Below are 27,983 nucleotides of genomic sequence, written 5' to 3' on the forward strand. Positions count from 1 at the left end.
CTTATAGTACAGTCTCCGACCTGACCCTCTTGCCTTGTCTCACTTCCCTTCATTTTCCACCCTGTTGCTATGATATGATTTTTAAAAGTACGGTTTTTTTCATGTCAGCCTCTTGTTCAAAAATCAGTGACTCGACCCCTTGAAGAGCCTTCCGTGACTAACACCGTCTCATCCTGATCACCCCCTCCGTAATGAGTCAAGGGATGCTGTGACTGGGCTGCGAAGACACATCATTTACAGCATACCGCCTTATACTTATTAGTGGTGACTCGCACTTGCATTTGTATGTGACTTACCAAGGTCACAGAGCTGTCTTCTGCCAACTTTATAATTCGAATGAGATGGAAACATATATAATGGCGCATGTGTTGTCGTCAAATCCCAGAACCCTTTAGAACAGCAATTCTCAACCTGTGATTCATGACCCCCCCAAAGATCATCAGAAAACACAGATATTTACATTACGCTTTATAACATATCAGTAGGAAAATGGCAGTTATGAAGTAGCAACGAAAATAATGTCATGGTTGGGGATCACCACAACCGTATTAAAGGGTAGCAGCCTCAGGAAGGTTGAGAACTGTGAGTTGTCATTGTCCTCATTAGTGTTTTCAGAATGAAGCTCATTGGCTTGTTCATTATTGGCCTATCTGAAATCCCCCTTTGTTTCCCACATTTCCTGGCTGTAGATCCCATACCTAACCAGGAGTAGATGTACTAAAGACTACTAACCGTAATCATTATCTTCCTGTCTTTGAAATATTTGATTCCTTACCTCCACAACTGTTACTGAATTAATTAATTGACTGATTAATTAATTTATTTGTTTTAAGCTCTGGGGCTGGGCCTTGTCCGAGTTAGCTAAGCGCCAGCCACTGAGCCGGTAGCTTCAGATCCTGTTAACTGTGGAAAAGCAGCGGTAAAGTGGACAGTTTTCCCAACTATAAGATGGGAAGGTGCTGGGGTGTGCTCCCCCCTTTTGACTAGGGATAAGAACGGAAACATGGGTGTAGATCGGTGACTGCCATTTCTTCTCTTACTTGCTGGTGTCCTGGGCTCCCGTGGAAGTTTGGTGGGCTGTCTCTTCAGTTTGCAATGCCAATGCAAGCCACACCTATAGCGGAGAACACAGTTTGGTTAAAAAAAAAAAGACTTTCAGCAAAATTAATAAAATAAAACCCAGAACCTGGGGCTGGAGAGATGGCTCAGTGGTTAAGAGCATTGCTTGCTCTTCCAGAGGTCCTGAGTTCAATTCCCAGCAACCACATGGTGGCTCACAAGCATCTGTAGTGAGATCTGGCGCCCTCCTCTGGCATGCGGGCATACATGAAGGCAGAACGTTGTATACATAATAATAAATAAATCTTTTTAAAAAAAAAAAACCCAGAACTTATGCAAGGGGATGCTTATGTATGCTCTGGTCATTTCATAGTACCAAGAGTTAAAAAAGAAAGAATGAAAAGAAGAAAGGAAAAAAGAAAAATAATAACGAAAATTAAGACAGGGACTCTCCCCCAAGGACTTAACCTTCTGTCTGGAGACACCATGTTCCAGTAGAGATAAGACCTCAAGTCTGCTGTGACACACAGTAAGAATGCGGGGGGGGGGGGGCTGAGGTTTGGTTGGTGGTGGAGTACTTGTTTAGATGTGAGAGGCCGTGGGTTTGATGAGGAAAGCAGAGTCACAGAGAAGGGAGTAGTAGGATGGCTTTAGGAAGGATTAGATAGTAGTAGATCAGAGGCTAAGAGAGTAAGAGTTTACCAGAAAGCTGAGGAGGAGCATGGGGGGCGTCTGAGGAGGCAGGTGGGGAGGTGCACCAGGGCCTTAGAAATGGCGAGCAATTCAGACTCTGGAGCTGCCTATTAACATCTATTCTCTTCCCATTCAAATTTCTCAGTCACAGAGTTAAGAACAACTGACCTCATTCCTAGTTCTTGGGTGGGCCCCAGTCACCAGGATCCATTCTCTTGCCACAGATGGTTCTCAAAAATCATGTCCTCCAGGCCTAAGCGAATTAGTCATGGCATCCTCAGGGGACAGGGACACACTCAGTGCTATTGGACACGGAAGAAGCATGCAAACCTAAGATGGCTGTTTCTCATTTTGTTAGGATAAGGAAAGCCAACAAGAAGAAAAAGCTGTCACAGAGAACTAAGGGGATTGCACAGAAACGGAGCCGGGGACTTGACTGGGCTTTGATGAAATGGCCAGAGGCCCTGCTTTCAGTGTTTAAACAAGCTTTTGGGATGGCTTCTCACTGAAACCATTGGACTCTGCGGAGTTGCTGGCTTGCACTGCCAGAGGATGGAAGATGAGCCCTGCAATGAGAGCGGAGTCTGCTCTGAGACACAGAACGTTCCTAAGGCGTTTGGTCACGTTAGGGAGTAACATTATCTGAGATGACTTTTTGGCTGTGAGCTTAGCCTTTAATGGCTGAGCCATCTCTCCAGTCCCTTTTATGACTTTAAAAAGACTATGTAGCCGCAGTGTGAATGGCCTGGGGAGAGCAAACCTGGACTAGGGAGGAACCCAAGTCATGTTTCCTCTTTTACTATTCCTTCTAAATTTTTTTTTTAAGACAGGGTTTTTCTGTAGCTTTGGAGCCTGTCCTGAAACTAATTCTGTAGACCAGGTGGGCCTTGAATTCACAGAGATCTGCCTGCCTCTGTCTCCCGAGTGCTGGAATTAAAGGCGTGTGCCACCACCGCCCAGCTTCCCCACCAATCTTAAAAGGGAATTATATTAAAAAAAAATATTTGATTCAGCCTGGTGCTGGTGGTGGTGCGTGCCTTTAATCCCAGCTTTCAGGAGGCTGAGGCAGGTGACTCTCTGGTTCAAGGCCAGCCTGGTCTTCAGAGCTAGTTCCAAGACAGCCAGAACTACATAGAGAAACCCTGTCTTGAAAACAAAACAAAAGATAAAAAAATAGAAAGCAAAAAGATTTTTTGTTTTTTTATAATTCAGCCAAGTGTCATAGTTCCCACCTTAATTCCAGGACTCGGGAGGCAGAAGCAGTAGAAACTGTGAGTTCCAAGCCAGACAGAGCTACACAATGAGACCCTTTCTCAGAAACAACAAGTAAGCCTAACTCAAGGCTGGAGAAACGGCTCAGAGGTTAAGAGTACTTGTTGCTCTTGCAGGGGACCTGGGTTTGGATCCCAGCAAACACGTGTTGGTTCATGACTCCAATTCCAGGGATGCCTTTTTCTGATCTCCAAAGGCACCAGACATACATGTTGTGTACAGACAAACACACGCATAAAGTAAGTCTTCACAAATTAAAAAGTACTTCATTTGTGAGTGTATAGTGTATGATTACAGAAAGCCAGACCTTTCTGTGAGTGAGAGGAACCCAATGTTGGGATATACAGTTTGGATATCAGTAACATCTTGGTCTCCATTTTGCTCCGGCACTTGCGGTTCTTCTGTTCCTTATATGAACTTTTCCCACCTGATCAATACAGCGCTTTCTTCATTTTAAAGATTTTGTTTGGTTTTGCTTTTGTTTATTTTTTTATGCTAGAGATGTAACAGCAGGGGCAGTAAAAGAGTAACATTAAATCTTCAGTACAAAGCCCCTTTCCCTGGACATTTGCTGCTCTTCAGGGACGTGAACCTGATCCTAAGCAATTTCTGCGCAAGTGTCTTGGGTAAGAATCATTCGTCCTGATCTTTTTGAGCTTTAGGAGAAATTAACAAGTCAACTCTGGTGATAGGAGAAGTATAGGCACTTCGCTGGAAACTATTTTGAAAAGATCCAAAAGGTGGGTCGGTCTTTCTACCTTGGCTGTCATTATTGTGTTCCCCCATCAGGCCTTGCTCTCCATGCCAGGGGCGGGAGGTCAGGAGAGTGTCTGCCTAAAAGGAGTTTACAATGTGGTGCCCAGGGTGGGGAGCATTTTGCAGGAGATCGTGTTGAAGAGGCAGAGGCATATACGACAACAGCTGCTTCCTCTAAAGTGAGCTATGCATATTTTGTTGGCTACTGAAGCATATGAAAAGTATTTAAAAGTCTCAACAGATATATCCCCAAACTGTCAGATTCCATTTCTGCCCAGATTCTAGGGACAGTATTGCAATTCTTGCCGTTAGCCAGTAGACTTCAACTAATATCTTAGAGGAGACAGACAAGCTCATTCTTCACCAACAGAGCCATTTCTCTTTCTCATTTGTGTAATTTGCAGTGGAGAACTGAACGAAAAGCAGGCACCTGTTGAAAAACGTGTTATTGCCAGATTTGTCACAGGATATAAATTGTTCATTCCTTAACCAAGGAACTATAATTATACTTGCACTTCCAAGTTAATAAATCATTTTGCCTAAATAACAATATGTGTCCACCCGCATCCCTCCCCCATTTGACTATCCCTAGAGTCTATCTTTGTGCTGTGTTGGTACTTTCTTCTAAATCCTCTTCGATGCCAACCGCTTGCAATGGCTGTCGCCAAACCCTTATCTTCAGCTGAAGTCTGACTTGTACTTACTAAATTCTTGTCACATCAGTTCCTCTTGTTTACTTGTTCCTTGTCTCCCAGAGCTGGAGGCCTTTTAATGATAAATTCAGGGTAAGTGTGGCTTTGGGCTCTGCCCTTGATTTCATAAGACACTTATGAAATAACAACGTCCAGTAACCAGCTCAGTACCTGGTGCACAGCAGAAACTGAATAAATATTTTCTGGAGAAAAAAATGAATAAAGAGAAGGCCTATTGAATGGTGAGTGAGACTGAGATTCCTGAGCTAAAACCAAGGACATTTTTGGTTATTAGTCTCCTGAGGTTTCTGTTCTTGCTTCGGTTAACCACCAGTTTTAGAGAGCTGCCCTGCCCTCACTTTTCCTGACCAAGTGCCCTTGGGATTCACAAGCTCTGGGTCTTCTAAGACGCAGACCTCCTCAGCTGTAACCTCTGCCCTTCTGTCAGCCAGTGCAGAGCCAGTGACTGGTGCTTGTGTTTGTAGTGGCATGGACGCTGTGGAAAATGCCTTGCCTTACCTCCCCATTCACCTTCTCCACCCTAAGACTGGCCTCTAGTCTCATTTTGTTTTCCTCTGTTCTCTCAGTTCTTATGTAGAGAATCCCAAGAGTTGATCTTCCTCTGAAGCGTAGGTAAATCTAGCTGACATACATTGCTGGTGAGAATGCAATGCTCCTTTGGGAGACAGCTTGCCAGTTTCTTATAAGCCTAAACAATCTTACCATAAGATCCAGAAATCTTGCTCCTTCATATTCATTCGAGTTAGTTGAATTGTGTACACATTAAAGCAAACACAATGATATTTGCAGTTACTTTGCCGAACCCTGGTAACAAACAAGATGTCTTCAGTAAATAATAGAGAAGCAAAGGATGGTGTGTCTAGATAACAAAATATTCCTCAAAAATAACAAGAAATGAGTCATAAGGAAATGAAACACCACAGAGGACCTAAAACCCAGGTGAGCAACTGAAAGATGTCCGAAAAGATCACACATTGTAGGATTACAACCATGAAACATTCAGGAAAAAAAAATGAGTAGCTGTCCTGGAGACATGGAGTGATAAAGTCCTTCCCCTGCACATTCCAGGTCCTATAGCAAGTCTTTCTCTGTCCTGCCAGCCAGTTCCCAAATAACTATATGGAGACTTCTTATTCATTATGAAAGTTTTGTTTGATTTAGGCTTTTTTCCCAACTAGTTCTTATAATTTAGTTAACCTATAATTTTAAATCGATATTCTGCCATGTGGCTCGTTTACCTCTTTTTTTTTTCTGAGATAGGTTTTCTCTGTAGCTTTGGGTGGGGTCTGTTCTGGAACTAGTTCTTGTAGACCAGGCTGGCCTTGAACTCACAGAGCTCTGCCTGCTTCTGTCTCCTGAGTGCTGGGATTAAAGGCATGGGCCACCACCACTCTGGCTTCATTTACCTCTTTTTAGTACAGTACATCTGTCTTGCTGGAGTCAGCTGGCAAAATTTGAATGCCTAGATTCCTCCTCCCAGTTCCTCTCTCTTTCATTCTCTCTGGCTCTGCTCAGAAGTCCCACCTAACCTCTTCCTGCCTAGCTACTGGCCGTTCAGCTTTTTTACACTAATCACAGCAATCCATCCTCACACAGTGCACAAATATCCTTGTGTATTCAATTCCCAGAGCTGTAAAACAAAGCAATGCTGTGGAGACAGTAAAAAGACCAGTGGTTGATAGAGGTCGGGGAGAAAGGGGGATGAATAGTTGGTGCACAGAGGATTTGGGGAGAAATAAACTGTGTTGTGTGATTGTACAATGGTTGACACATCTACATTTGTCTAGAACTGTAGGATGCACAATTATAAAAATGAAGCCTTGTGGAAACTTTGGGTTCTGGGTGACAGTGGCAGCCACTGTAAGCTCACTGATGGAAACAAATGCTCCACACTGGTGGGAGATGTGGGGCAGTCAAAACACTGTAACTATTAGCACAAGGAGTATATGAGAACTTACTCTGCTTTTAGCTCAATTTTACTGGGACTATGTTGTTACAAAATAAAGGCTATTTTCAAAAGGTAGGAGCTGGGCTGCCAAGATGTCTCAACTAGTAAAGGCACCAGCTGCCAAACCCGATGACCTGAGTTTTGACCTCTGACACCCACATAGTAGAAGGAAAGAATCAACTTCTGAAAATTGTCTTTAACCTCCACACTCATGCGGTTGCATGCATCCCCCGTAATAAAATGTGAGGAAAAGTTTTAAGAAGGGTAACTTAAAAAAAGTAGGTGGGTAGATATATAGATAGATTAAATATATAGATCATAGGTAGATAATGGATAGAGAATACATACGTAAATCTAGCTTCGTTCCTCTATATGGGGAGAGCTTTACTATTGGCCTATATTTTCTGGGTTAAAGTAGAGGAAATGGAGAAGAAGATTAAGAGAAAATAGGGCAAAAAATAAAAATCTAAAAACGTGTTTATTGTGTTTTTAGCCAGGCACTGTGGCATACACCTGTAATCTCAGCACAGAAGGACCAATGCCAGTTTGGGTTACACAATGAGACATGGTCTCAAAATCAAACCACTGGGAACTGGAGCAACGGCTCTTTAGTTAGGACTGTGCATTGCTCTTGCAGAGGATTCAAGTGGCTCACAGCGACCTGTAACTCCAACTCCACAGGATCTGGCTTCCAACGGCATCCACACACATATTACACACACACACACACACACACACACACCAAAACAAAAACACCTTCATGGCAGTTCCCAGCCATGTTTCCTGTCCGGACTGCTGATGTTCCCAACTACCTGGCAACTGTTTCCCAAATTACCACACAGAGGCTTATGTTAATTATAAATGCTCGGTCGATAGCTTAGGCTTGTTACTAGCTAACTCTTACGTTTTAAGCTAACCCATATTTCTTATTTACACTCTGCCACATGACAGTACCTTTACTAGCAAGGCACATTCATCTCCTATTCCCTCTGCATCTGACTGGCGACCCTGACTCCGTCCTTCTCCTTCCCATCCTCCTTAGTTTGGTTGTCCCGCCTGTACTTCCTCCTTAGCTACTGGCCAATCAGCGTTTTATTAAACCAATCTGAGTGACAAGTCTTTACAGCGTACAAGAGGATTATTTCACAACACAAGAGTCTTTGAGTCAGTCAGAAAACTCACTCAGGTCCCAAACTGAATTCTAAACCCGATTTACACAATGAAGGAGGACATTACTGTGAATTTCTTATCCTCAGACTTTTAACAAGTCTTAACTTTTAACAACTTTTAACTTTAAGTTTTAAAAGCTGAGTGAGACTTTTACTACTGTACTTCAGTCTGACTCTGATGATGACCCATGCCCCTTACTAGCAATCTATTCCTCACCATTACATTCCATTGTCTTGAGACAAAGGTGTCACCTCTGTCCCATTTCTTCTCTTGAACTTCTTCCAATTCCTTCTGTCTTGCCCTTGTCCTTTATAGCTGTTCCTTGCAAGATATAGAGCTTATTCCTCCAAATAAAGACTCTCCATTTTTCTTCCTCCTCCTCCTCCTTTTGTTTAACCATGGTATAAAGTTGGCACTAGGAATGTCCACCCATAACTTACAGATAGAGAATACAGGGCTCGAAAGGTTTAAGCCATTTGCTTCAGTATACCTTGTGAAGCTCTCATTTTCTGTCTCATCCCTTTGGTTTAGAATATCAGTTCCTCTACCTCCACAGCCCTTTGTGTCTTTCCTCTGTTGCTGTGGATTTGATCCTTGCTCTTGAATTCCTACCTGAAGGTTGGTATATGGACACTTGTCAGTTAATGTCCACTTATGACTGACTACTACCTCTATGAGTCTCAGACTGCTGGATGTACCTGGATTCCTGTGTATTTCATCAAACGACTCCAGGGGCCCAGACCCCACCCTGTCTTCTATTACCAGTTTAGGTCGCTGAATGTGCCAGAAAAATACGAGTTGTTTGTTACTAAAATGGGCTGTGGAGTCTTTTGTGACCCTTGCTTTTCTTGACTGAAAGTCTTTTATAACTGGCCATTCAAGAGTGAGAAGTTATTCTAATAAAAGTCATTTTAATACAATGATCAAAAATAGCCTTGGTAGTGGGTTACAGAGATGACTCAGTAATTAAGAGCACTTGTTAGAGAACTTGGGTTTAAAACCAAGCATCCATATCGTGGCTCACAATAATTTGTAAATCCAGTTCCCAGAGTCCATCTCCTCTGACTTTGGTGGGCTCCTGCATATATGTGATACACATACATATATTCTGGCATACATACATATACATAATATAAAATAAAAAAATAGTTCTGGAGAGATGGTTCAGCAGTTAAGAGCATAGGCCACTCTTCCATCAGAACCGAATTTGATTCAGAGCATCTGCTGGAAGCTCACAACTGTCTATAATTCCAGTTCTAGGGGATTCAATGCCCTTCTCTGGGCATCAGGCACATACATGGCATAAGAACATACATGACCCCAAAACAACCCTCAGACTGCTTTAATCCTCCCTTTCCCAATTCTGTGCAGTCACTAATCAGATTTTTTGTCCGTGTAGCTTTGCCTCTTCTGGGTATTTTATGTAAGTGAAATCTTAAAATAAAATAAATGACTCTTTATGACTGGTTCCTTTTACTTGGTATTTTGCTTTCAAGGCTCTCCTATGTGTAACATGTATCTATATTTTATTTCTCATGCTAAAGAAATGTTTAGCTATTTGTAGCATTTTACCTGTTAGATACTGAGGTTATATGCACTTCTTGGCTATTACATTATTCTCTAGGCATTATCTTCCCAGTTCGCACATTATCTCTTGAACACTCAATGGCTTTTTTAGCCAAAGATCTTCAGTCCTCTCCCTTTCTCCCATGGAACTGTCCAAGACATAATGTTGGCCATAAACAACTTGGGGGAGGAAAGATTTATTACATTTCACAAGTTACAGTCCATCACCTTGGGAAATCAAACTGAGATCCTGAGGCAGGAAACTGGAGACAGGAACTAGAGCAGAAACTACAGAGGAACACTGCTTGTGCTCCCCTATGGTTTGTTCAGCTTTCTATTTTCTACACAGGATGGCTGGTTCCTCACTTATCAGCTATTTTTCAAGAGTATCATCAGTTGAAGTTTCTGTTTCCTGATGATGCTAGTTTGTGTCAAGTTGACAAAAACTAGCCAGCACAATTAGCATATTTCGTTTTGTGTGAGACCATTTTCATCTTTGGTCTATATGCAGAAGTGGAATTGCTAGGTCACATGGTATCTGACTTAAATGATGACATGACCTCTCTAAAGTACGGTTGAGTAGATTTTCATTGTAGATATGAGGGAGAGCACATCAGAGGTTTCTGGGAAAGTTCAGCGCAGGGAGGGAAAGTAACAGACTAAAAACCATGGCCAGTAGACTCCAGGCCATGAGAAAAGAGAGAGGGGGAGAGTGAGAGAAGAAACATCGGATTAAATAGGAATGAGAAGCTGGGGCCAGTGAGCTTGAGAAGTTTAGAGTTTAGGGTAGGGGGCAGTGTGAGAAGAGCCACAGGTCCTGTGCGAGCCTGGAGGCTAGCATGCACTTTGGTATCCTAAGAGGCACCACAGACACCGAGTTTTCAGGAGTTTCTTTTGAATCTAACAGTAGCACAGTGTTTATCTCCTGAAACAATGCTACATTTTTTTTTCAGAGACCAAGCCATTTTACATTCCCACCCCATTGTATGAAGTTCCATTTTTCCACAACCCATTTTTTTTTTTTTTTTTTTTGGTTTTTCGAGACATGGTTTCTCTGTGGCTTTGGAGCCTGTCCTGGAACTAACTCTTTTAGAACAGACCTCGAACTCACAGAGATTCGCCTGCCTCTGCCTCCCGAGTGCAGGGATTAAAGGCGTGTGCCACCACCGCCCGGTTTATTCTATTGTTATTATATTAACTGTCCATTGTCGCCGGAGAAAGCAAACATGTTTAATTGCTGGGGATTGGAAACAAGAACAGACAAAAAGGCTAAGTTCAAGTCCTTTTAGTCATATAACACAAAGAGATGATTGACATCATGATTCCAAAACACCCTCAAAGAATCCTGTATGAGTCTCTTCTTTCCCTACTCCCAATCCCCACTACGAGGGGTGGAGGTGTGACACAGCGAGACTTGTTCAGCAGGGTCTGCTCTTTAGTTCTCCCCCTTAGATACTAGCTCTGACAGTGCCTTGAGCAATCACCCACAGAAGCCGCTGGGCTTCCTTTACCCACATCTCTCCTCCAGGGCTGAGAAGTGGGAATTACCGCCTTCTGGAACAAGGACCGGGAGGATGAAGAAAACTACAACACCCAGGAGTCCACGCGGTGCTGACAGGAGCGTGCGCTCCATTCTAGCCGATAGCACAGCGCCCTCCCCGGTGCACTACTGTTAAAGCCTGGAGGCGAGTCAACTGCGCGCACACACAGTCTCTCCTCAACTAGTTTAGCCTCTGTTCTTCTTCCAGGCCCTTCTCCGGCTGGGATGACGCAGCTTTTCCCCGCCCCATTCTCCGGAGTCTGGAGAAGGTGGGGCTCTAGGCAAGCGCGTTCACAGATTTTAAGGGGCGGAGAAGGTAGGCTAGGGACCTCGGGAACAGAGCGCATGCGTCCGCGAGCTGCACGGCTACGAGAGTTTACGGAAGGGTGTAGGGGGGCGGGATGACGGGACACGGGGCGGAAGTGGCTGCTGAAGTGACGCACGCGCATTGGCCGCCAGTGCCCATCCTCCGGAAGTGGAGCGGCCGCCCTGCGACAGGCTCCGCCCCAGCCCCGCCCCCGCTCCCCGCCCCCTGCTCTCTTAGGTGGCGCCGGCTTGCAGCCGGTGTGGCGGCGGTATTGGTTCCAGAAGCCGGAGCTGGCGCGTTCCCTGGACAGGCGTCAGGGCTATGGTCGCCAGCTTCCGAAGGCCCGCTTTGCATCTCAACCCGATCCTGAGCGCGCACCTGAACTGTCTCCTCAGCCCAGTCCCCCGGAGCGGTCGGCCGCTCCCCGGGCGCGCCCCCTCAGATGGCGGCGGAGATCCAGCCCCAGCCCCTGACCCGCAAGCCGATCCTTCTGCAACGGGTCGAGGGGTCGCAGGAGGTGGTGAACATGGCGGTGATCGTGCCTAAGGAGGAGGGTGTCATCAGCGTCTCGGAAGACAGGTACGGACTGCTTGCCGCGCTGAGGTCAGATCGGGGTTTGGTGGGAGTGGAGACCGCGCCTACTGGTCCAGTTCCGAGCGCGGGGACTGGCTCCTGGCAGAGTCCGAGTGGCCCTTGGGCTGAGGGTGCCGGGGACACCAGACTAGGGTCCAGCTTCGGGAGTGGGAGGGGCAGAGGGAGGAGCCGCCCGGCCTTGCAGGTGTGTTAGCTTGGAAGAAGCCGCTGCACCAGGATGATTTGGGGAAGCTAGTTGGTCCAGTTCTTGACTCCCCCAAAGAGAAAGGAAAAGCTACTACTTTCTTCTACACAGTCTTTCTACCGACCTGTGTGTCTCCAGGACATCTTTCACCGAACTCAAGGATTGATTGTTAAATTTTGAAGACAGTAACTGTGGGCTTCTGCGTGTGGTGCCTTTCTTTCCTAAGATCTTACATCTTGGAGCTCAAGGGGGAAGTTTCTGGAAGTTGCAAGGCGCCACTTTTGCAGACAACTGCTTGAGTTCCTTCCCTTTGCCTGCTTCCTTTCCGCTTGCTTAGTTAGCAGAAGTTAACTCTAGTTCTTCTGCCGTCAGTGTCCTCCCTTGCACTGCGTTTTTGATTTCCAGAGGAATGTCGCTTGAACATGGGAACTAGGGTAATATATATGAAATATATATGAAATTGGGCAATATCCACAAGCATTCTAAAAACAGTTGTATCACGGGAGAGGGATGTGAATATCTGAGATTTTAGCTTCAATCAAGTGGTTAGGTTTGGTACCATGCTGAGGTAGTTTTCTTCCATAATGACTCCTAAACTTGCAAAGGTAGAGCAAAAGTGTTCATTTTTTTTTTCCAAATAATCGTTTCGGCACTTTTTATGATGTAAACTCAGACATTGTTACTTGATTGGTCTCTTAGGTTCTTGAATATAACTAGGAAGAGTGTAATACATGTGTATATTACACATCTTCATCATGCTTGGTATAAAGGGCGCCGGCTTCATTTCCTATGCAGATCCGTGGGAAAACACTGCCAACATATGGTCAATGGCAGTCAGTCCCGGAAGAACAGGAGAAGTTGAGTGAGGTGAACATGGGAGCCTTTTGAAATTCATAAGGAAGTCTTATGACAGTGTTTCACTTTTTCCTTTGGTGCCACATGCTTAGATGGCATCAGACCGCTTCTGGGCTTCTATTTTTTTTTTTTTGTCAAAGAATTGTCTTTTTGGAGTATTTTCTATAAAATATATTGAAGAACTATATTGATAAATGTCCCTTGCCATTACTGGAGATGAAATTGTTTCCTAATTTGTAAGCAATTCATAAAATCATTGAATCAAGTCAGAGGAGGAGAAAGCTTGTCAGACCTCAGCTCCTTCAGATTAGTTTCGAAGCATCTGATTCTCATTCCAATGTCTTTTCCTTGACGGGAGCAGCTGTAGTGGAGGTGCTGGTTCAGTGTCTAGAGAAGCTAACAGTGTATGTGGAAGAAAGTGAAGAGTAAGTTTCATTTCATCTCAGGACAAAGGAAGTGCAGCGTGTAGTTATCTTTTGCTTTCCTAGTTTGCAGTGTATATAACAGGATTAATTTTGTTGTGGAGTTACTGTTGAATCAGCCCCTACAGAAATCCAGGGTCCTTGGCTTCGTAAATCTGATTGTTCAGCTTGGCAAGGCTATGCTTCTTTGGGTCACTCAATCATGAAAGTAACTGTTTCAGAGAGCATTTTTAGTTATAGTTTTCACTAAAAGAGAATTGATCTGTGTGTTCTTGCTTCTCAGAATCAATGTTAGTGCCTCGTGATATAATGCTAAAGATAGGAAGACAGAATATTGATTTTTCTTTTTCACCAGCACTTACAAAGACTTTACCATTAGCCGCTTTGCCAATTCATTATTGAACCGCGACGGTCAGCTACAAATAATACCATAGCATTGTTCTTAGGAGACCCTCATTTCCTTTTCTAGTTCTGGCTCATTATATGTGTATGTGTACCTTTGAAAAACGCTTCATATTCTTTGTTTTAAACAGTAACATACATACTTCGTGTCTATTTTGTGTTCTTGAATTCTCTAGGGAGCTTTGTGTGTCTTATCAGTTGTGATCTACACAGTGCCTGGCACGCAGGAGCCCCTCAGTATTTGTTGTATCAGTGACTGTTATAGAACCTCCTTCCACTCCGTTTCTGGAAACACAGCATCTTAACTGTTCTGGATTTAATTGATATTTGTTGAGTGACTACTTTGATGACCTATGAAAACCTTATGTAGATGAATACACATTTGTGGGGGAGGTATTAGACTAGGTGGCCTTAGACGCTTTAAAACTGAGACGTCCAAACACTGCTTCATTCATCCCGTTAGACAGTTGGGTTACTAATGTGTTCTCGTCGTGTGTGTGCATGACGGTGATGCGCACAGTTGAGTAGCAGAAATTTTAGAGTATAGGTTTTGTTTTGTGTGTGTGTGTGTGTGTGTGTGTGTGTGGTGCTAGGGATGGACTCTTAAGTCTTGTGCATTCTAGGCAAGCACTCTACCACTGAGTCACATCCCCAGGCCAAGAATATTATGTAATAAACCAAAAACCCCTACGTTTAAGATACAGTATTGGAAAGAGAACTTTCAGCTGCGGAAGAATGGCTGGACTCCACACTCCACAGCCCTTCTTCTCTGAATCCCTCTTCCTTCGGAAGATTGTTACACTTGAGGTACATTTTCGTTCTCAGCCTTCTCTCATTAGTAAACTGATGGTTCTCAACTCTTCAAGTGAAGAGTAGGTAAAAGAAATCTTCGCTTTCATTGTTAGGGATCTGTCATACACCCTAATTTTATGTGTTACGTTGTTGGGATTAAACTTGACTAAGACAAAGTGGTTAAAAAAAAAAGAAATCTTTGCTTTCAGGTTCACTGTGGCACAGTTAGGACAACTTGGAACTTTCCATGATATCCAAGGAGGAAACACAGGGAAAATAGGGAATATCAGAACAAACTGAGTCCCCTCACCAGCTAAGCTCTGCCCTGATGCAGAACCTGTTCTCAGAACTCACTGGCCTTGTAGACGCTTTCACATGCAGAGGCATTCACATGGTGCACATACATACACGCAGACCCGACACTAATACATACATACAAAGTAAGAATTTAAGAAGATGGAAAAAGCCGTCTGAGACCAGAGCAGCAACTCAGATCTCTGTGCTGTTTCAGTAGAGCCTAAGGTGAAGAAAGCCAGGCAGAAGCTCTGTCTGGGGCGGGGGGGGGGGGGGGCACGACGACCAGCCCTGTTTAGATCCCTATCTTGGTCTTAGTTAGGTTTCTATTGCTGTAATAAATCCTTAACTCAGAGAACTTGGGGTGGAGAGGGTCTGTTTTGAGCATGAAGAGAAGTTAGGGCAGAAACCTGGAGGCAGTAATTGAAGCAGAGGCCCTGGAAGAGTGGTGCATACTGGCTGGCTGTCCCCAAAGCTTGCTCATCCTGCTCTCTTGTACTGGCCAGGACCTGCCCAGGGTACCACACCCACAGTGGCCCTCCCACATCAACCATTAATTAGGAAAATGCCTCACAGCCTTGCCAGTCTGGTGAAGGTATTTTCTCAGTTGAGATGTCCTCTTGTCCTGATTCTAGCGTGTGTTAAGTTGACAGACTAACCAGCACACCTTCCTAAGTTCATTATATGCAATGCTGTCTTACCTTACAGAGTCTCTGTAACAGGTAGTTTCTGTAAGTTGTTGAAAGCTGATATTCTTCTCCACTGCGTGGTCAGAGAAGTACAGCAATCCCTCCCTTAGATGGGTATTGTAGGATGAGTAGGAGTTAGGAGGAGAAAAATGGGGTAAGCCAAGCCTGGTGGCAGCTACTCTTAGAGGCTACTCAGGGGGTGAGTGAGTAGGGTTATGTGTTTGAAGTCACTGAAGCAATTTAGGGAGACAAGCCTCAAAATAAAACAGTGAGATATGGACTATGAGTATGTCAGTGGAAGAGAACCCTTGACTAGTATTTGCAAAGCTCTGGATTCAACCGCTAGTGCTACCAAAAGCAAGAACAAGATCTGTGGTAGAGGACAGGGCACTCTAGATAGCAGGTCAGAGGGACTAGCACCTGTGGGCAGGCGCAAAGGAACCAGCTAAGACTGCAGCCAGCCTGCACTAGTCAGGATCAGCTCTGAGAGTTGCTGGGCCTCAAGGAGTCTGGGAAATGAGTGTCTTCAGAGGAATAACTAAAGCCAAAATGAAAAAAAAAATTACTGGAACACCCGGGTGCAAGCAAGCATTTGGGATTCTTTTTCTGGATAAAATAACTTGTGGAGGCAGGGGTGGGGCTGGCAGGATAAGAGGGGACCTGAGGGAGGGTGGCCTACTTTGATTCCTGCTGGTGTGATAAAGCACCATGCCAAAAGTACCTTGGGGAGGAAAGGTTTTATTTGGCTTTCTGGTCCAATCACAGTCAATCATTGTGGGAAGTCAGGGCAGGAGTTCCAGGCAGGAGCTGAAACAGAGACTTGGCGGAGTGCTGCTTACTGGCTTGCTCCCCATAGCTTGCTCAGCTTATCTGATACAACCCAGTACCACCTGCCTAGTCGCTGCCTCCCCCATCAATCATTAATTAGGATAAGCCACATAGACATGCCTGTAGGCCAATATGATAGCGAGAGTTCCTCAACCAAGGTTTCCTCTTCCCAGTTGACTCTAGTTTGTGTCAAGTTGACCAAAACCAACAGGCACAGAGAGGTTAAGTACTCAAAAGAGGACCTTGGGGAACTTCCCTGTACTTTGGCTATTCGGACCAACCCTTTCAGCAGTTTCCTTTAGGGGAGGACTCGTGAATGATAAGGGACATCAGAAAAAGGAAACCCGGTGCCCAATGGCTAGCACAAAGGAGACTGTCAAATGGACCCTGACTTTGAGTTGTAATGGGCTGAGTTTCCCAGGCAGATACTTAAAGCTGAGCCTGAGGCAACTTGCTTCAGGTAGGGAGAACTCTTCCTCCTGGGGTGGAGATGGCAATGAACTGTCCTAGAGAGGACCTGGCTGTCTGTCTTTAAAGCTTCACACCTCTAAGTCTTGCAACTGTCCTGTCCCTAAATGGCCTTCATTACTTAATTTTATATGGAAAAGATAGGTTAGACTTTTATTTCTTTTTAAAGTAACATTTATTTATTAGTGATGTATACAGTGTCCTGTTTGCATGTATCCCTGCCCGCCAGAAGAGAGCACCAGATCTCATTACAGATGGTTGTGAGCCATCATGTGGTTGCTGGGAATTGAACTCCGGACCTCTGGAAGAGCAGTCAGTGCTCTTAACCTCTGAGCCATCTGTCCAGCCCTAGCCTTTTATTTCTTATAAATCATCATAATAGTGGTTAATATGCTACTGATTCTTTCACTGTGAAGTGAAATTGCACAAAGACTTACGTGTAAAACACAGTCCAGTTCAGCTGGGCTCCTGATAGAGTTTCATGTACCATGGATTTTTAACATTTGTATATATTTTTTGAAAAAAGGGCAAAGTTTTTCCTACAATTGAAGCATAGTTATGAAAGTTGAGGAATTCTTAGAGTGATGGGCTGAAGTTCAAACTCACTTTTGACTATGTGAACTCTATTTAATGGCATAAAATAAGTAAACTTTCACCTTTGTACTAGAGAGCTATCAGTTGGCACTAATGTTCCTGTTTTCAAGTCTCAAAGAGGGAGTTTGCACCATGGCCATGGGATTGTTGAAAGTGAAGCTTTTACTCTGGGGGGAGGGAGGACTGCATCTGTGGCCCCGAGGTCAGGAGCAGGCTGACTGTCAGATCTTCGTGGGAAAGTGTGTTTTGGATTACTAAGGAGGCCTCAAGGCTGTTGACAGCTCTGACTTTCTTTTAGATTGTGGAACCGGATTTTCTGCAGGACTCTACAGATCTTAATCACTTGAATTGCAAAATTGGAAAGTGCCAGGATGGCATTTCTGACACTCTTGACATGACTGATTTTGAGCCTATGATACGTACTCCTAGTATAGAACAGAAGGAAAAATCCAGAAGACACTTGAGAGAGAGAATCCTGCCCAAGCAAAGGAGATCAAAACTTGGAAAAGCAATCCTACTTTGTACTTACACAGTGCCTTTTCATTGTCGTTTTTGCTTTGCCATTTGGCATAGAGAGGGGGACATTTTTTCGTTTGTTACTGAACATCATCTTGATGTCATTAAAAGAGTTTGGAATAGTGGGGATGTAGTTCAGTTAGCGGAGAGCTTGCCAAATGTGGAGGAAGTGCTGGATCCACTCCAGAACCAAATAAAGGGGGCCTGGTGGTGTTCACCTCTAGTATCTGCACTTGGGAGGTGGAGGCCAGAGGAGCCGAAGCTCAAGGTCAGCCTTGGCTAAATATGGAGTTGGAGGTCAGCGGGGGATACACTGGAAAAAAAACACTTTAGAGTTTGGAGGAAATGAAGCCACTTTATGGGATTTAGAGGTTAGTAAATTGTGATTTAAGACAGGAGTATTAATCTGCTGATACCTGTAGTGTTAAACTGAATGGTATAGAGTATATACTTACTTACTGAGACAGAAAGCTCCTCGGCTCAACGAGACTGTTGAACGGAGTATCAGGATGCTGATACTCCTCCCCTCAAGCAGGAGGCCTCTGGGGTTAACCATTAGTAAAAATTAATCCAGGGTTCTAAGAAATAGCCAGTAAGGCTGAAAGAGGAAAGGAAGTGGCCTGCTGTCCTCGGCAAGGGTGCTGCTTCATGCACTTCTGTTTTTAATTTAAAATTCTTGGAAGAAAGCTGGGGCAGAGGCTGAGACCCCAGCCAAATCCGTTTCACTGCATATTCAGCCTGAGTCTCTTCATCTTGGAAAAGTAGGGAGTTTGTGTCTCAGAACTACTTTGTGCCCTTGGGGTGACTGGATAAACAGAAGATCCCTGCAGCCACCTCACCCCGAAATCACCAGTGAAAAAGAGTACCGTGGGGAGAAAGGCGTGCTTGTGTGAGATTGCCCCCAGTTCACGGAGCAACTGAGAAGCAATGCTCTTTGGAGTTTTTGGATAGCAGTGGTTGTTTCTTCCCGGCAGAAATCTTGCAGATGTGTTTGTTTTGTTCTGGTGCCTAATACCCAGTCGAACAGGATTCACTTTATTCCTGCTTCTAGATGGATCCTTAAGTTTCAAGTAGTGAACATTTTAGCTCTGGGTAGCTCGCTAGCACCCAGTCAGGCCTTGGGAATGCAGAGTAATGTTTTGGAAATTGATCAGAAATCATAGTATTTAGCGCCCCTCTCCCTCCCACATCTCACTCCCTCCAAAAGAACTGGGGCAGGGAGTGAGATCCCAGCCAGCTCTGTTCTGACCTTGGCATTTCTTGGGTTTCCTGTGCTGTGAGGTGGTGGCCTTCTCTTGTGACTTTCTGCTCTGTCATCTCCCTTTTGATTGACTTCCTGACCTGCTAGTGGGCTGGGAACCAGAGTTTGGAATTCAGTTCTCTAGAGGGGCTGCTCAGGTTCTTTCTCTGCCTTCATAGTTTTAGTTTTGTGTTCTTTTATAATATAAAACAAAACTGGATGTGGTGGTGCATGCCCTAGAGGCAGAGGCAGGCGGATCGGATCTCTGTGAGTTCGAAAGGCCAGCCTGGTCTAAGGAGTGAGTTCCAGGACAACCAGGGCTATGTAGAGAGACCCTGTCTCAAACAAAACAAAACAACAATATGAAATGCAGGTCAACTTGGGGGCCTATTCCCTATGAACCGATCCCTACCCCTGATCTTCCCTGCCTTTCTGAAATTTGCACTATAGCTCTGGAATCCAGTTTGAATAGAAGTAGATGGAGTTCACAAAAAGCTGGGGCTGCAGCAAGGGAGTAGTTGCTTGAGTGGCCTTTTGGCTTTCTGTGGTGTGTTCCCTTATTACTGATTTATTACTTGAAAAATGATGCATCTCACCTAATTGTGAATGTCATTGCTGACCTCTGTATGAGGACACTTTTCTTTAGAGCTGGGCAGATATGCCTGTAATATGCTGCCTAAAGCCCTTAGTGCATTTTCTTATAACTACATTTATTTTATTTTATTAATTGAAAACAAAGTTGTTTTCATACAGTATATTCTGATCACAGTTTCTCCTTCCTCATCTCCTCCCAGTTCCTGTCCACCTCCCCACCTTTCCATCTCCAGGCCTTTTCTCTCTCTTAAGAAAACAGTATCTTTTCTCTAATTCTAATGAACAACTTAATTTTAAGTGATCATGATAATTCTTCTGGAATATTCTTCCATCTTAAATGAAGACGGTATCATTAAAGTTAAAAAAAAAATAGGTGCCTGTTGACCTAAACACACTGACAACTGTCAGGTCTAACAACTTTCCTGAAGCAGGCTTCAGAAGTACAATTATAATCATACTTGTCTGTAGAGTTGTCCCCACTTAAAACTCTGCCAGGAGCTAGCTAGTCTTTACCTGTCATTTTGAGTGGGGATATGGCTTTCTTTCCTTCTGTGGTCGCTGGTGTCTGCTAACTACAATGGCCTGTATTTCTTTGGTTTCTTATCTTCTTTACTTGCCTTACTGTTAGTTCTGTGTATAACAAGATTGAGAATAGGTGGTGGAGTAGAAATCCTTGTCTCACTCTTGATTTTAGTGGAATTGCTTTTTTTTTTTCTGTTCAGCAGGATGTTCACTCTGGGCTTGCTGTATATTGCCTTTATTATGTTGAGATCTGTTCTTTCTATTCCTAGGTTCTCTAGGATGCTTATCATGAAAGGATATTGGATTTTTTTCCTTTTTTCTTTTCTTTCTTTCTTTCTTTCTTTCTTTTTTTTTTTTTAGTTTTTTGAGACAGGGTTTCTCTGTAGCTTTGGAGCCTGTCCTGGTACTAGCTCTTGTAGAGCAGGCTGGCCTCGAACTCACAGAGATCCGCCTGCCTCTGCCTCCCAAGTGCTGGATTAAAGGCATGCACCACAACTGCCTGGGCTAAAATTGATTCTTTTTTTTTTTTTTAAACTTATTTATTATGTATACAATGTTTTGCCTGCAGACCAGAAGAGGGCACCAGATCTCATTACAGATGGTTATGAGCCACCATGTGGTTGCTGGGAATTGAACTCAGGACCTCTAGAAGAGCAGTCAGTGCTCTTAACCACTGAGCCAACTCTCCAGCCCCGGAATTTTTTCTTCATTTAATGAGATGATCGTGTCTTTTGTGTCCTTGAGTCTATGTGATGAATTCAATTTATTGACTTATTTATATTGAACCATATCTGCATCTCTGGGATGAAGCTTACTTGATCATGGTGGATTATCTTTTTGATGTATTCTTGAGTTCATTTGGCAAGTATTTTATTGAGAATTTTTGTGTTCGTGTTCATCAGAGATATTGGCCTAAATTATTATTATTATTTTTTTATTGGATCCTTGCCTGGTTTTGGTATTAGGGTGATACTGGCTTTGTAAAAAGACTAGGAATGTTCCTACTTTCTGCAGAAAAATTTCAGTATTGTGTATTTTTCTTTGAAGGTCTGGTTGAATTTTGCACTGAATTCATTCAGTCTCTGCTTTTTTCATTTGAGAGATTTTTAATTTCTGCTTCTATCTCATTGAATGTTATGGGTCTATTTAAGTAATTTATTTCCTCTTATTTTAGCTTTGATAGGCCATATCCATCAAGAAATCCATCCATTTCTTTTAGATACTCTAGTTCTGTGGAATACAGATTTTTAAGATACGTCTTTAGAGTCTGAATTTCCTCAGTGTTTGTTGGGACACCTCCTTTTTATCTCTAATTTATCCACTTCGATCCCCACTTTCTTTCTCTTGGTTAATTTGGCTAAAGATTTTCCAGCAGTGTTAAGCTTTTAAAGAAAGGACTCTGTTTCATTGATTCTTTGTGTTGTTTTTTGCTTCTGTTTCAGTAACAGCCCTGATTTTGGTGATCTCTTCTGGATTACTGCTTTGGGTGTTTTTTGTTCTGGTTTTCCCAAGGCCTTTAGGTGCATTATTGAATTATTAACTGACATTCCCTCAGTGTTTTTGATGTGGGTCTTTGTTGTTAAAATCAGATGCATTTTAAGAAGGGTCATGCACAGTAAGAAGACTGAATATATAATCTATCAGTCAGAATAGAGAACTACTCAGACTGTGTCCCTTAGTATAACCAACTCCCTCTTTCTTTAGACACCATAAAGAGACCCTGGATCGTAGCCTGGGCCCTGGAATAGCCGTATCCCTGTGGCTTGCTATCAGTCTTGACAGTGTCCTTTAGCCTACGCTGTTGTTTTGCTCCAAATAAAGTTTCCTTGCTGATTCTGCAAATCTATGTGTGTCCCCATTTTCAACACTTTGGGTAGGAGGCCAATCTGCTAGTTACTGTGAAAATTCACTCAGATGCCATGTGTGGAACACCTGCCTGCAAATTATTGATCAGGGAAACCCCTGAGGTCCCCCAAACCACACAGCTTATTGCCATTGCTCTTCTTTGCCCACCATAACTAGATGGGAAGATGCTCTTGCTGAAGACACAGCATACTGTGGATTGTAGAGAAACCAAGCTGGGACTGACCTGGAAACTTCTTTTCTGCTGGCAAGCTCTCATAATACTGGGAGGTGCTGTCTGGCTACCCGAGGAGAAGAAGAGCTTCCAATGCTAGTACCCATTGGTGAACTGACCTGCTAAAGCAAGATGTGCCCACTGGCGCAATGGTGGTCTGGCTGCTATAGTGGAGGGTGGCTAACTAATCACTTTTATATTGGATTTGAGGTCTGCTCTACAGGAAAGAGTTCTTGTCTGGTATTGTAAGTCTAGTCAAAGGCCCTAGAGGGGAACCTATTACTGTTGTCTTTCTAAATGGACAAGTTGTCAAACTTCCTTCCAGCTGTTTTATGTGTGTACATAGATTAGAGGCTGCCCTCTGCCTTGGCGGGAGAAGCTCCTCTCTCTGTAGAGCTTGGCAGTTAATGCAGAGACTCTAACTAGTCATAGTGCTGAGAATAAGGGGCTGTTGAGTGCTTAGCCGCTCTATATCTCACACAGTTATCCTCGCCCCTACCCAGTTCGCCAGGAACATCATAGGAAAGGAGAGCAGAAAGAATGTAAGAAGAAGCAGAGGTGGGGAGGTGTGCTCTGAAGTGCTGTCTTCGGGATGTTATACGGCTGTTGTACTCGTGGACTCTCTACAGCTGTGGTTACCTACCCAAGACCAAGCAAACAAGATCAGCCAATGTTCAATCGGGCAGCACTAACTAGATTCAGTTAGTGGGGTGCGAGAGGGTGATAACATGCAATGGGGGAGCATGCAGAGGAGGAAGGAGAGAGTTGGGAATGGACATGTTTAAGATACATTATATTATTTTTTGAGACAGTGTTTTTCTGTGTAACCTTGGCTGTCCTGGAACTCACTTTGTAGACCAGGGTGGCCTCTGGTCTCTGTCTCCCACATGCTTGATTAACAGCCTGTGCCACCATGCCCAGTAAGATTCATTGTTTGTTTTTCCAGCATTGTTTAAATGTATGAAATTGCCAAAGAATAAGTGAAAGGTATTTCATTAATAAAGAGAAAATAAAGTCCCTTACAGTTGCCTCAGTGCACTTGGGTGTCGCATATCTGCATTCAGTGTGTGGTGAACTGGGCTCCCCGGTCTTCATGGGAACAGTTCAGTGGCTTCTGTGGGAAGCCCCTGGGACATTTGAGTTGGAGCTGCATTCTAAGTCTAATTCAGAGTGTGCATTGTTTTGTTAGCTCCCCAGGAAAAGTCCTCTTGGATTATCGCTGATAGGTCAAAGATGGATTCGCATTGTGGGTGCATATAGTTCACATTTTCTTCCTGCCCACATCCCGCCCCCAAGTCCAGAGGGTCTAAAAATGGCAAAGGTACAGTTCCCTCTGTGAAAGGTTGGCCGACTTTTGAGGTGGGATATGTATTATTTACTCATGGCTGCAATAAAATACCTGACAGAAAAGCAAAGGAGAGAGGCTTTGTTTGGTTTGTGGCTGAAGAAAGAACACAGTCTGTTAAGGTGAGAAAGACATATCGTCAGGAGCATGTGCTGGCCACACCACATCTGCAGTGAGTATGAGCTGACCACGTTACATCTGCAGTGAGCATGAGCTGGCCACATCACATCTGCTGTGAACATGAACTGGCCACATCACATCTGTAGTGAGTATGAGCCGGCCACATCACATCTACTGTGAGCATGAGTTAGCTACCCCATCACATCTGCAGTGAGCATGAGCTGACCATGTCACATCTGCAGTGAGCATAAACTGACCACGTCACATCTGCAGTGAGCATGAGTTAGACAACCACATCACGTCTGCAGTGAGCATGAGCTGACCATGTCACATCTGCAGTGAGTATGAGCTGACCATGTCACATCTGCAGTGAGCATGAGTTAGACAACCGCATCACGTCTGCAGTGAGCATGAGCTGACCATGTCACATCTGCAGTGAGCATGAGCTGACCACATCATATCTGCAGTGAGCATGAGCTGGCCACATCACATCTGTAGTGAGCATGAGCTGGCTACGTTACATCTGCAGTGAGCATGAGGGGGCCACATCACATCTGCAGTGAGTATGAGCTGGCCACACCACATCTGCAGTGAGCATGAGTTAGCCACCTGTATCACATCTGCAGTGAGGTGTCCAACCAGTGAAAACTATTGCTGCTGCTTCATTCAGTCAGTTCGCATGTATAGTATTTGAAGAATACATGTATTCACAATAGTTCAATATTTCACATATTATATTTAGGTGATTGTCTTTATAGTTTTTAATTTTGTGATTTTTAGAAAGTATCTTTTGTTTTCAGAGAATCTCTTCTTCATTGAGATTGTCTTTCCTTCCTTCCTTCTTTCCTTCTTTCCTTTCTTCCTTTTGGCAGGGTTTCTCTGTGGAGCCCTGACTGTCCCACTATTCACTCTGTAGACCAGGTTGGCCTTGAACTTAGAGATCCTTTCGCCTCTGCCGTGGCTGGGCTTACAAGTGTGCACCACCACTGCCCATCTGAGATTTTCTTCACTGAGACATGAAATGTCTTCCTAACCGAATGATAATCTCTTACATTTATAAAACATCTTTATTTATTTACTTTTTTGATTATTTTATTGAAATAGATTATTTTCTCATATAATATATTCTCATTACTGTTTCCTCTCCGTCTATTCTTTCTAGTTCCTCTTTCCTTCCCTTCCCATCTGAATCCACTCCCTTTCTGTCTCTTTGAAAGAACTGGCTTCTAAGAGATAATAATAAAATATTACAAAGTAAAATATAATAAGACAAAACAAAGCTAACACATCAGGGTTGGACAAGACAAACAGAAAGAAAAGAGCCCAAGAGAAGGCACAAGAATCATACACCCACTCATTCACCCACTCAGGAATCCCATAAAAACACTAAACTGGAAGCCATATATGTACATGCTTGTATATGAATGAACCGGGCAGGCTCTGTGTATGCTGCTTAGTCTCTGAGTTCACATGAGCTTTGCTCATGCTGATTTGTTTTCTTGGTGTCCTCTGTCCCCTCTGGCTCTTACGTTCTTTCTGCTGCCTTTTCATCAGGGTTCCCTGAGCCCTGAGAGGAGGGATTTGGTGGAGAAATCCCATTTAGGGTTGAGTGTTCCAAGGGCGTTCACTTTTATAGAGATCATTTTTATAATTGGCAGTTTGTTTTCATGTTTTAGTGTTTGATTCTTACTATAGTACTGTGAAGTCATAGTTTCTCAACACTCTTATCTTTGCAGCTGTTTGCTTCATCCTTTTTTAGATTTATTTTTAATTCATCTGTATATATGAGTGCCTGCATGTATGTGTGTTCATCACATATATGTCTGGTGCCCTCAGAGGTCAGAAGAGGTCATTGGATCCCTGGGAACTGTGTACAGGCAGCTTAAAGCTGCCATATGGGTGCTGCGAACTGAACCTGGGTCCTCTGCAAGAACAGCCAGTGCTCTTAACTGCTGAGCCATCTCTCCAGGTCCCATCTTCATTCTTGCTGACTGATAAGTTAACCTGAATCTTCTATTGTTTTTGTTTGTTTGTTTTTACAGGTTTTGTTCAAGTATCTACCCCTCTCTCATGTGACTCTAGGCTGAATCCTGTTTTGTTCAAGCCTGTTAACATTTAGTTCCCTTTGCCAGGATTGGTTTAGGTCTAGGCATGTGGTCAGAGATTTAAGAAAGAAGACTGATGGAGGTAAAGTAGGGAAGCACACGTTCCCTCTTTGCTTGGAAGGGATTCTCAGAGAAGGAAGGACTCCTTTTTTCCCTGTGCCCCTTATCTTGGCTGGCTGTCACTATCTGGAGCTCGGATAGCGGGAAGGAGAGGAACCTGAAAATGTGGACATCTGTTGCATATAGCTGAAGAAAAAGATGGGGAGCCAGTTGCCACATTGCCAACTTTGGAGCTGACTTACCTCTTGGCTCCTAGCTAGACGCTGTCACTCTACAGGAAAGGAATGGAGACTCAGAGAGCTCAAAATGAAGTGACCAGCAGCAGCTGATGAAGCCACTCTTGAAGTCGTAACTGTAATGTGGCCACTGATTCCTACTCTGGTGGCCTCTGTTGTAGTGGACAGCATTTCTGTAAACAGTCTTGCTTGGATTTGAGAGGAACCGGATTGACAAGGGAAATTGTTTATGTCTGAAATAGTTTTAGATGGTTCCTAATTATTTGATGATTGGGTCACCTCTGACAAATGCTGCTCTGGAATTCTTACTGCTCAGGGCATGGTGGCATTTGCCGCACCATGACACATTTGCCACAACCCCAGCATTCAGGAGGCAGAAACAGAAAGACGCTATGGATTCTAGACCAGCCAGGTTCACATAGTGAGTTTCAAGTCTGCTCAGCTTTGTCAAGAGGACCTTTCTCAAACCACAAGCAAACAATAAACATGAATTCTTACTTTGATTTCATTTTCTACTTTTCTTTACCTGAGATGAGGGCTAAATCAATGTATGTTCTTGGGAAGGATCTTGCCGGTAGCAGTGGTTCAGTAGTTCTCTGCCTGTCCTCCTCTGCAGGAACACTAAGGAATATGATCGATGGTAGTAGGATTTGGGACATCTTCTGGAATAGTTCCTTTATTGCAGAGTGATTAATAACATCAAAAACCCAACCCGTCTTTCCTTAGTGCTAAAAATTCTCCAACTGTTTTCTCCCCTTGCGGTGCCCTGATGAGGGTGCTTTAACACCAGGGGTACCACAGGTGACGCCGTGTGGTCCTGGTTACTGACTTCTCTGTAAAGACCATTCCATGTCCGGTGTAGTGCTTCACAGTTCGGTTCCTCTTTTTAAAGTAAAATGTGGTTGTGAATGTAGAACTTGCCCTTTAAGCCAGCAGAGCTTTTCTTCAGGAAGTCCGCTCAAGTCATGAACGTGGAAAGGGTGTTTTGCTGTGTAGTTTAGATACTAACTTCTGCTGGAGTGACCAGAAACCCCAGACACTAGCAGTGTTCTAAGTTGGTGGACTGCCCACGAGTGGTAGGAGGCTCAAAGAAGGCTCAAAGAAGCCATCCGAGGTCAAGCCTCTTCTGCCTGGTCATGCAGTCATTGCGGTGATCTCTGGATGCTGCTCTCCAGTCATCCCTGGGCCTGCCTTCCAGACAGCAAGGAGGAAGAGAGCAGATGGCAGAGGCATCCGCCAGCTGCACCTGTTCTCAATCAGAGCCTCCTGGAAGCTCAGTTCAGTGACTTCTGCTCACAACTCCTTAAGCAGGCGTGTGCCACACTGCCACCCCTCATTCACACAAGGCTGGCCCATGGGCACCCTAATTTGGCAGGGAAATGGTTTGAAAAGAATTTATACCATTGTTGTCTGTAAACGAGTGGGACTTGGGGAGAATAGAGTGTCTGAATAATTATAAAAAGCCTGCTGCGCACTGGGTGAGGTGCTGGTTCTTTTTGAGTAACAGCACCCTGAGAGGCCATATATGCATGTGAGAAGACATAAGCTTAGGGAAGACCTAAAGAGCTGAAAAGGGAGAATTAATGTATTATTTTGTGAAAGCATTCCCTTGATTGTCATGCGGTTGTAGTTAATTTAGAGGATGATGCCTTGAAATCCTGAAATTACAACAGGAAATTTTGGCAAATGTAAGTGACATTCATTTCAAAAGCCAGTGTTAAGAGGTCTGCAAGGTGGCTCAGTTGGTAAAGGCCTGAGTACCTGAGTTCAAACCCAGGGCCCACATGGGGGGAAGAGAGAACGGACTCCTTCCTGCAAGTTGTCCTCTGATCTCCACATGTGTGTCATGGCACATGCACCCCTCCCCTGAATAAATAATTAAAAAAAGGTCAGTGTTGAAAGCCATTATTGTAAATGAAAGCCTGGAGGAAAAGTATTAGTAATATATATTAAAAACTATATTTTTTTCAAAATAAAAGTCTCTACAAATACATAATAATAAAAATTCAATTTTGTTAAAAA

The 27,983-nt window shown here is 43.9% G+C and overlaps 1 protein-coding gene and 1 long non-coding RNA gene across 3 annotated transcripts in view; one reads left to right on the forward strand and one right to left on the reverse strand.

Annotated features, from left to right (window-relative positions):
* Nucleotides 1–453: 453 nt before the first annotated feature.
* Nucleotides 454–5,294, reverse strand: LOC125392427 (uncharacterized). 2 transcript variants are annotated; one of them, XR_007229510.2, is made up of 3 exons: nt 5,196–5,294; nt 4,485–4,675; nt 454–1,114 (listed from the first exon to the last, which is right to left on the reverse strand). It is a non-coding gene; the product is annotated as an uncharacterized LOC125392427 (long non-coding RNA). The 2 variants fall into 2 exon arrangements; XR_007229509.3 differs by lacking the exon at nt 454–1,114 and adding an exon at nt 1,496–4,210.
* A 5,946-nt stretch (nt 5,295–11,240) lies between these two features.
* Wdfy2 (WD repeat and FYVE domain containing 2) overlaps nt 11,241–27,983 on the forward strand; it is a 131,581-nt gene continuing 114,838 nt past the window's right edge. The window contains exon 1 of the mRNA XM_048421708.3: nt 11,241–11,603. Coding sequence (XP_048277665.1) covers nt 11,467–11,603 — 137 coding nt within the window. The 5' untranslated portion in view covers nt 11,241–11,466. The remainder of the gene's footprint in view (nt 11,604–27,983) is intronic.

The sequence above is a fragment of the Myodes glareolus genome, chromosome 12, assembly GCF_982192425.1.
Source record: "Myodes glareolus chromosome 12, mMyoGla1.1, whole genome shotgun sequence".
NCBI lineage: Eukaryota > Metazoa > Chordata > Mammalia > Rodentia > Cricetidae > Myodes > Myodes glareolus.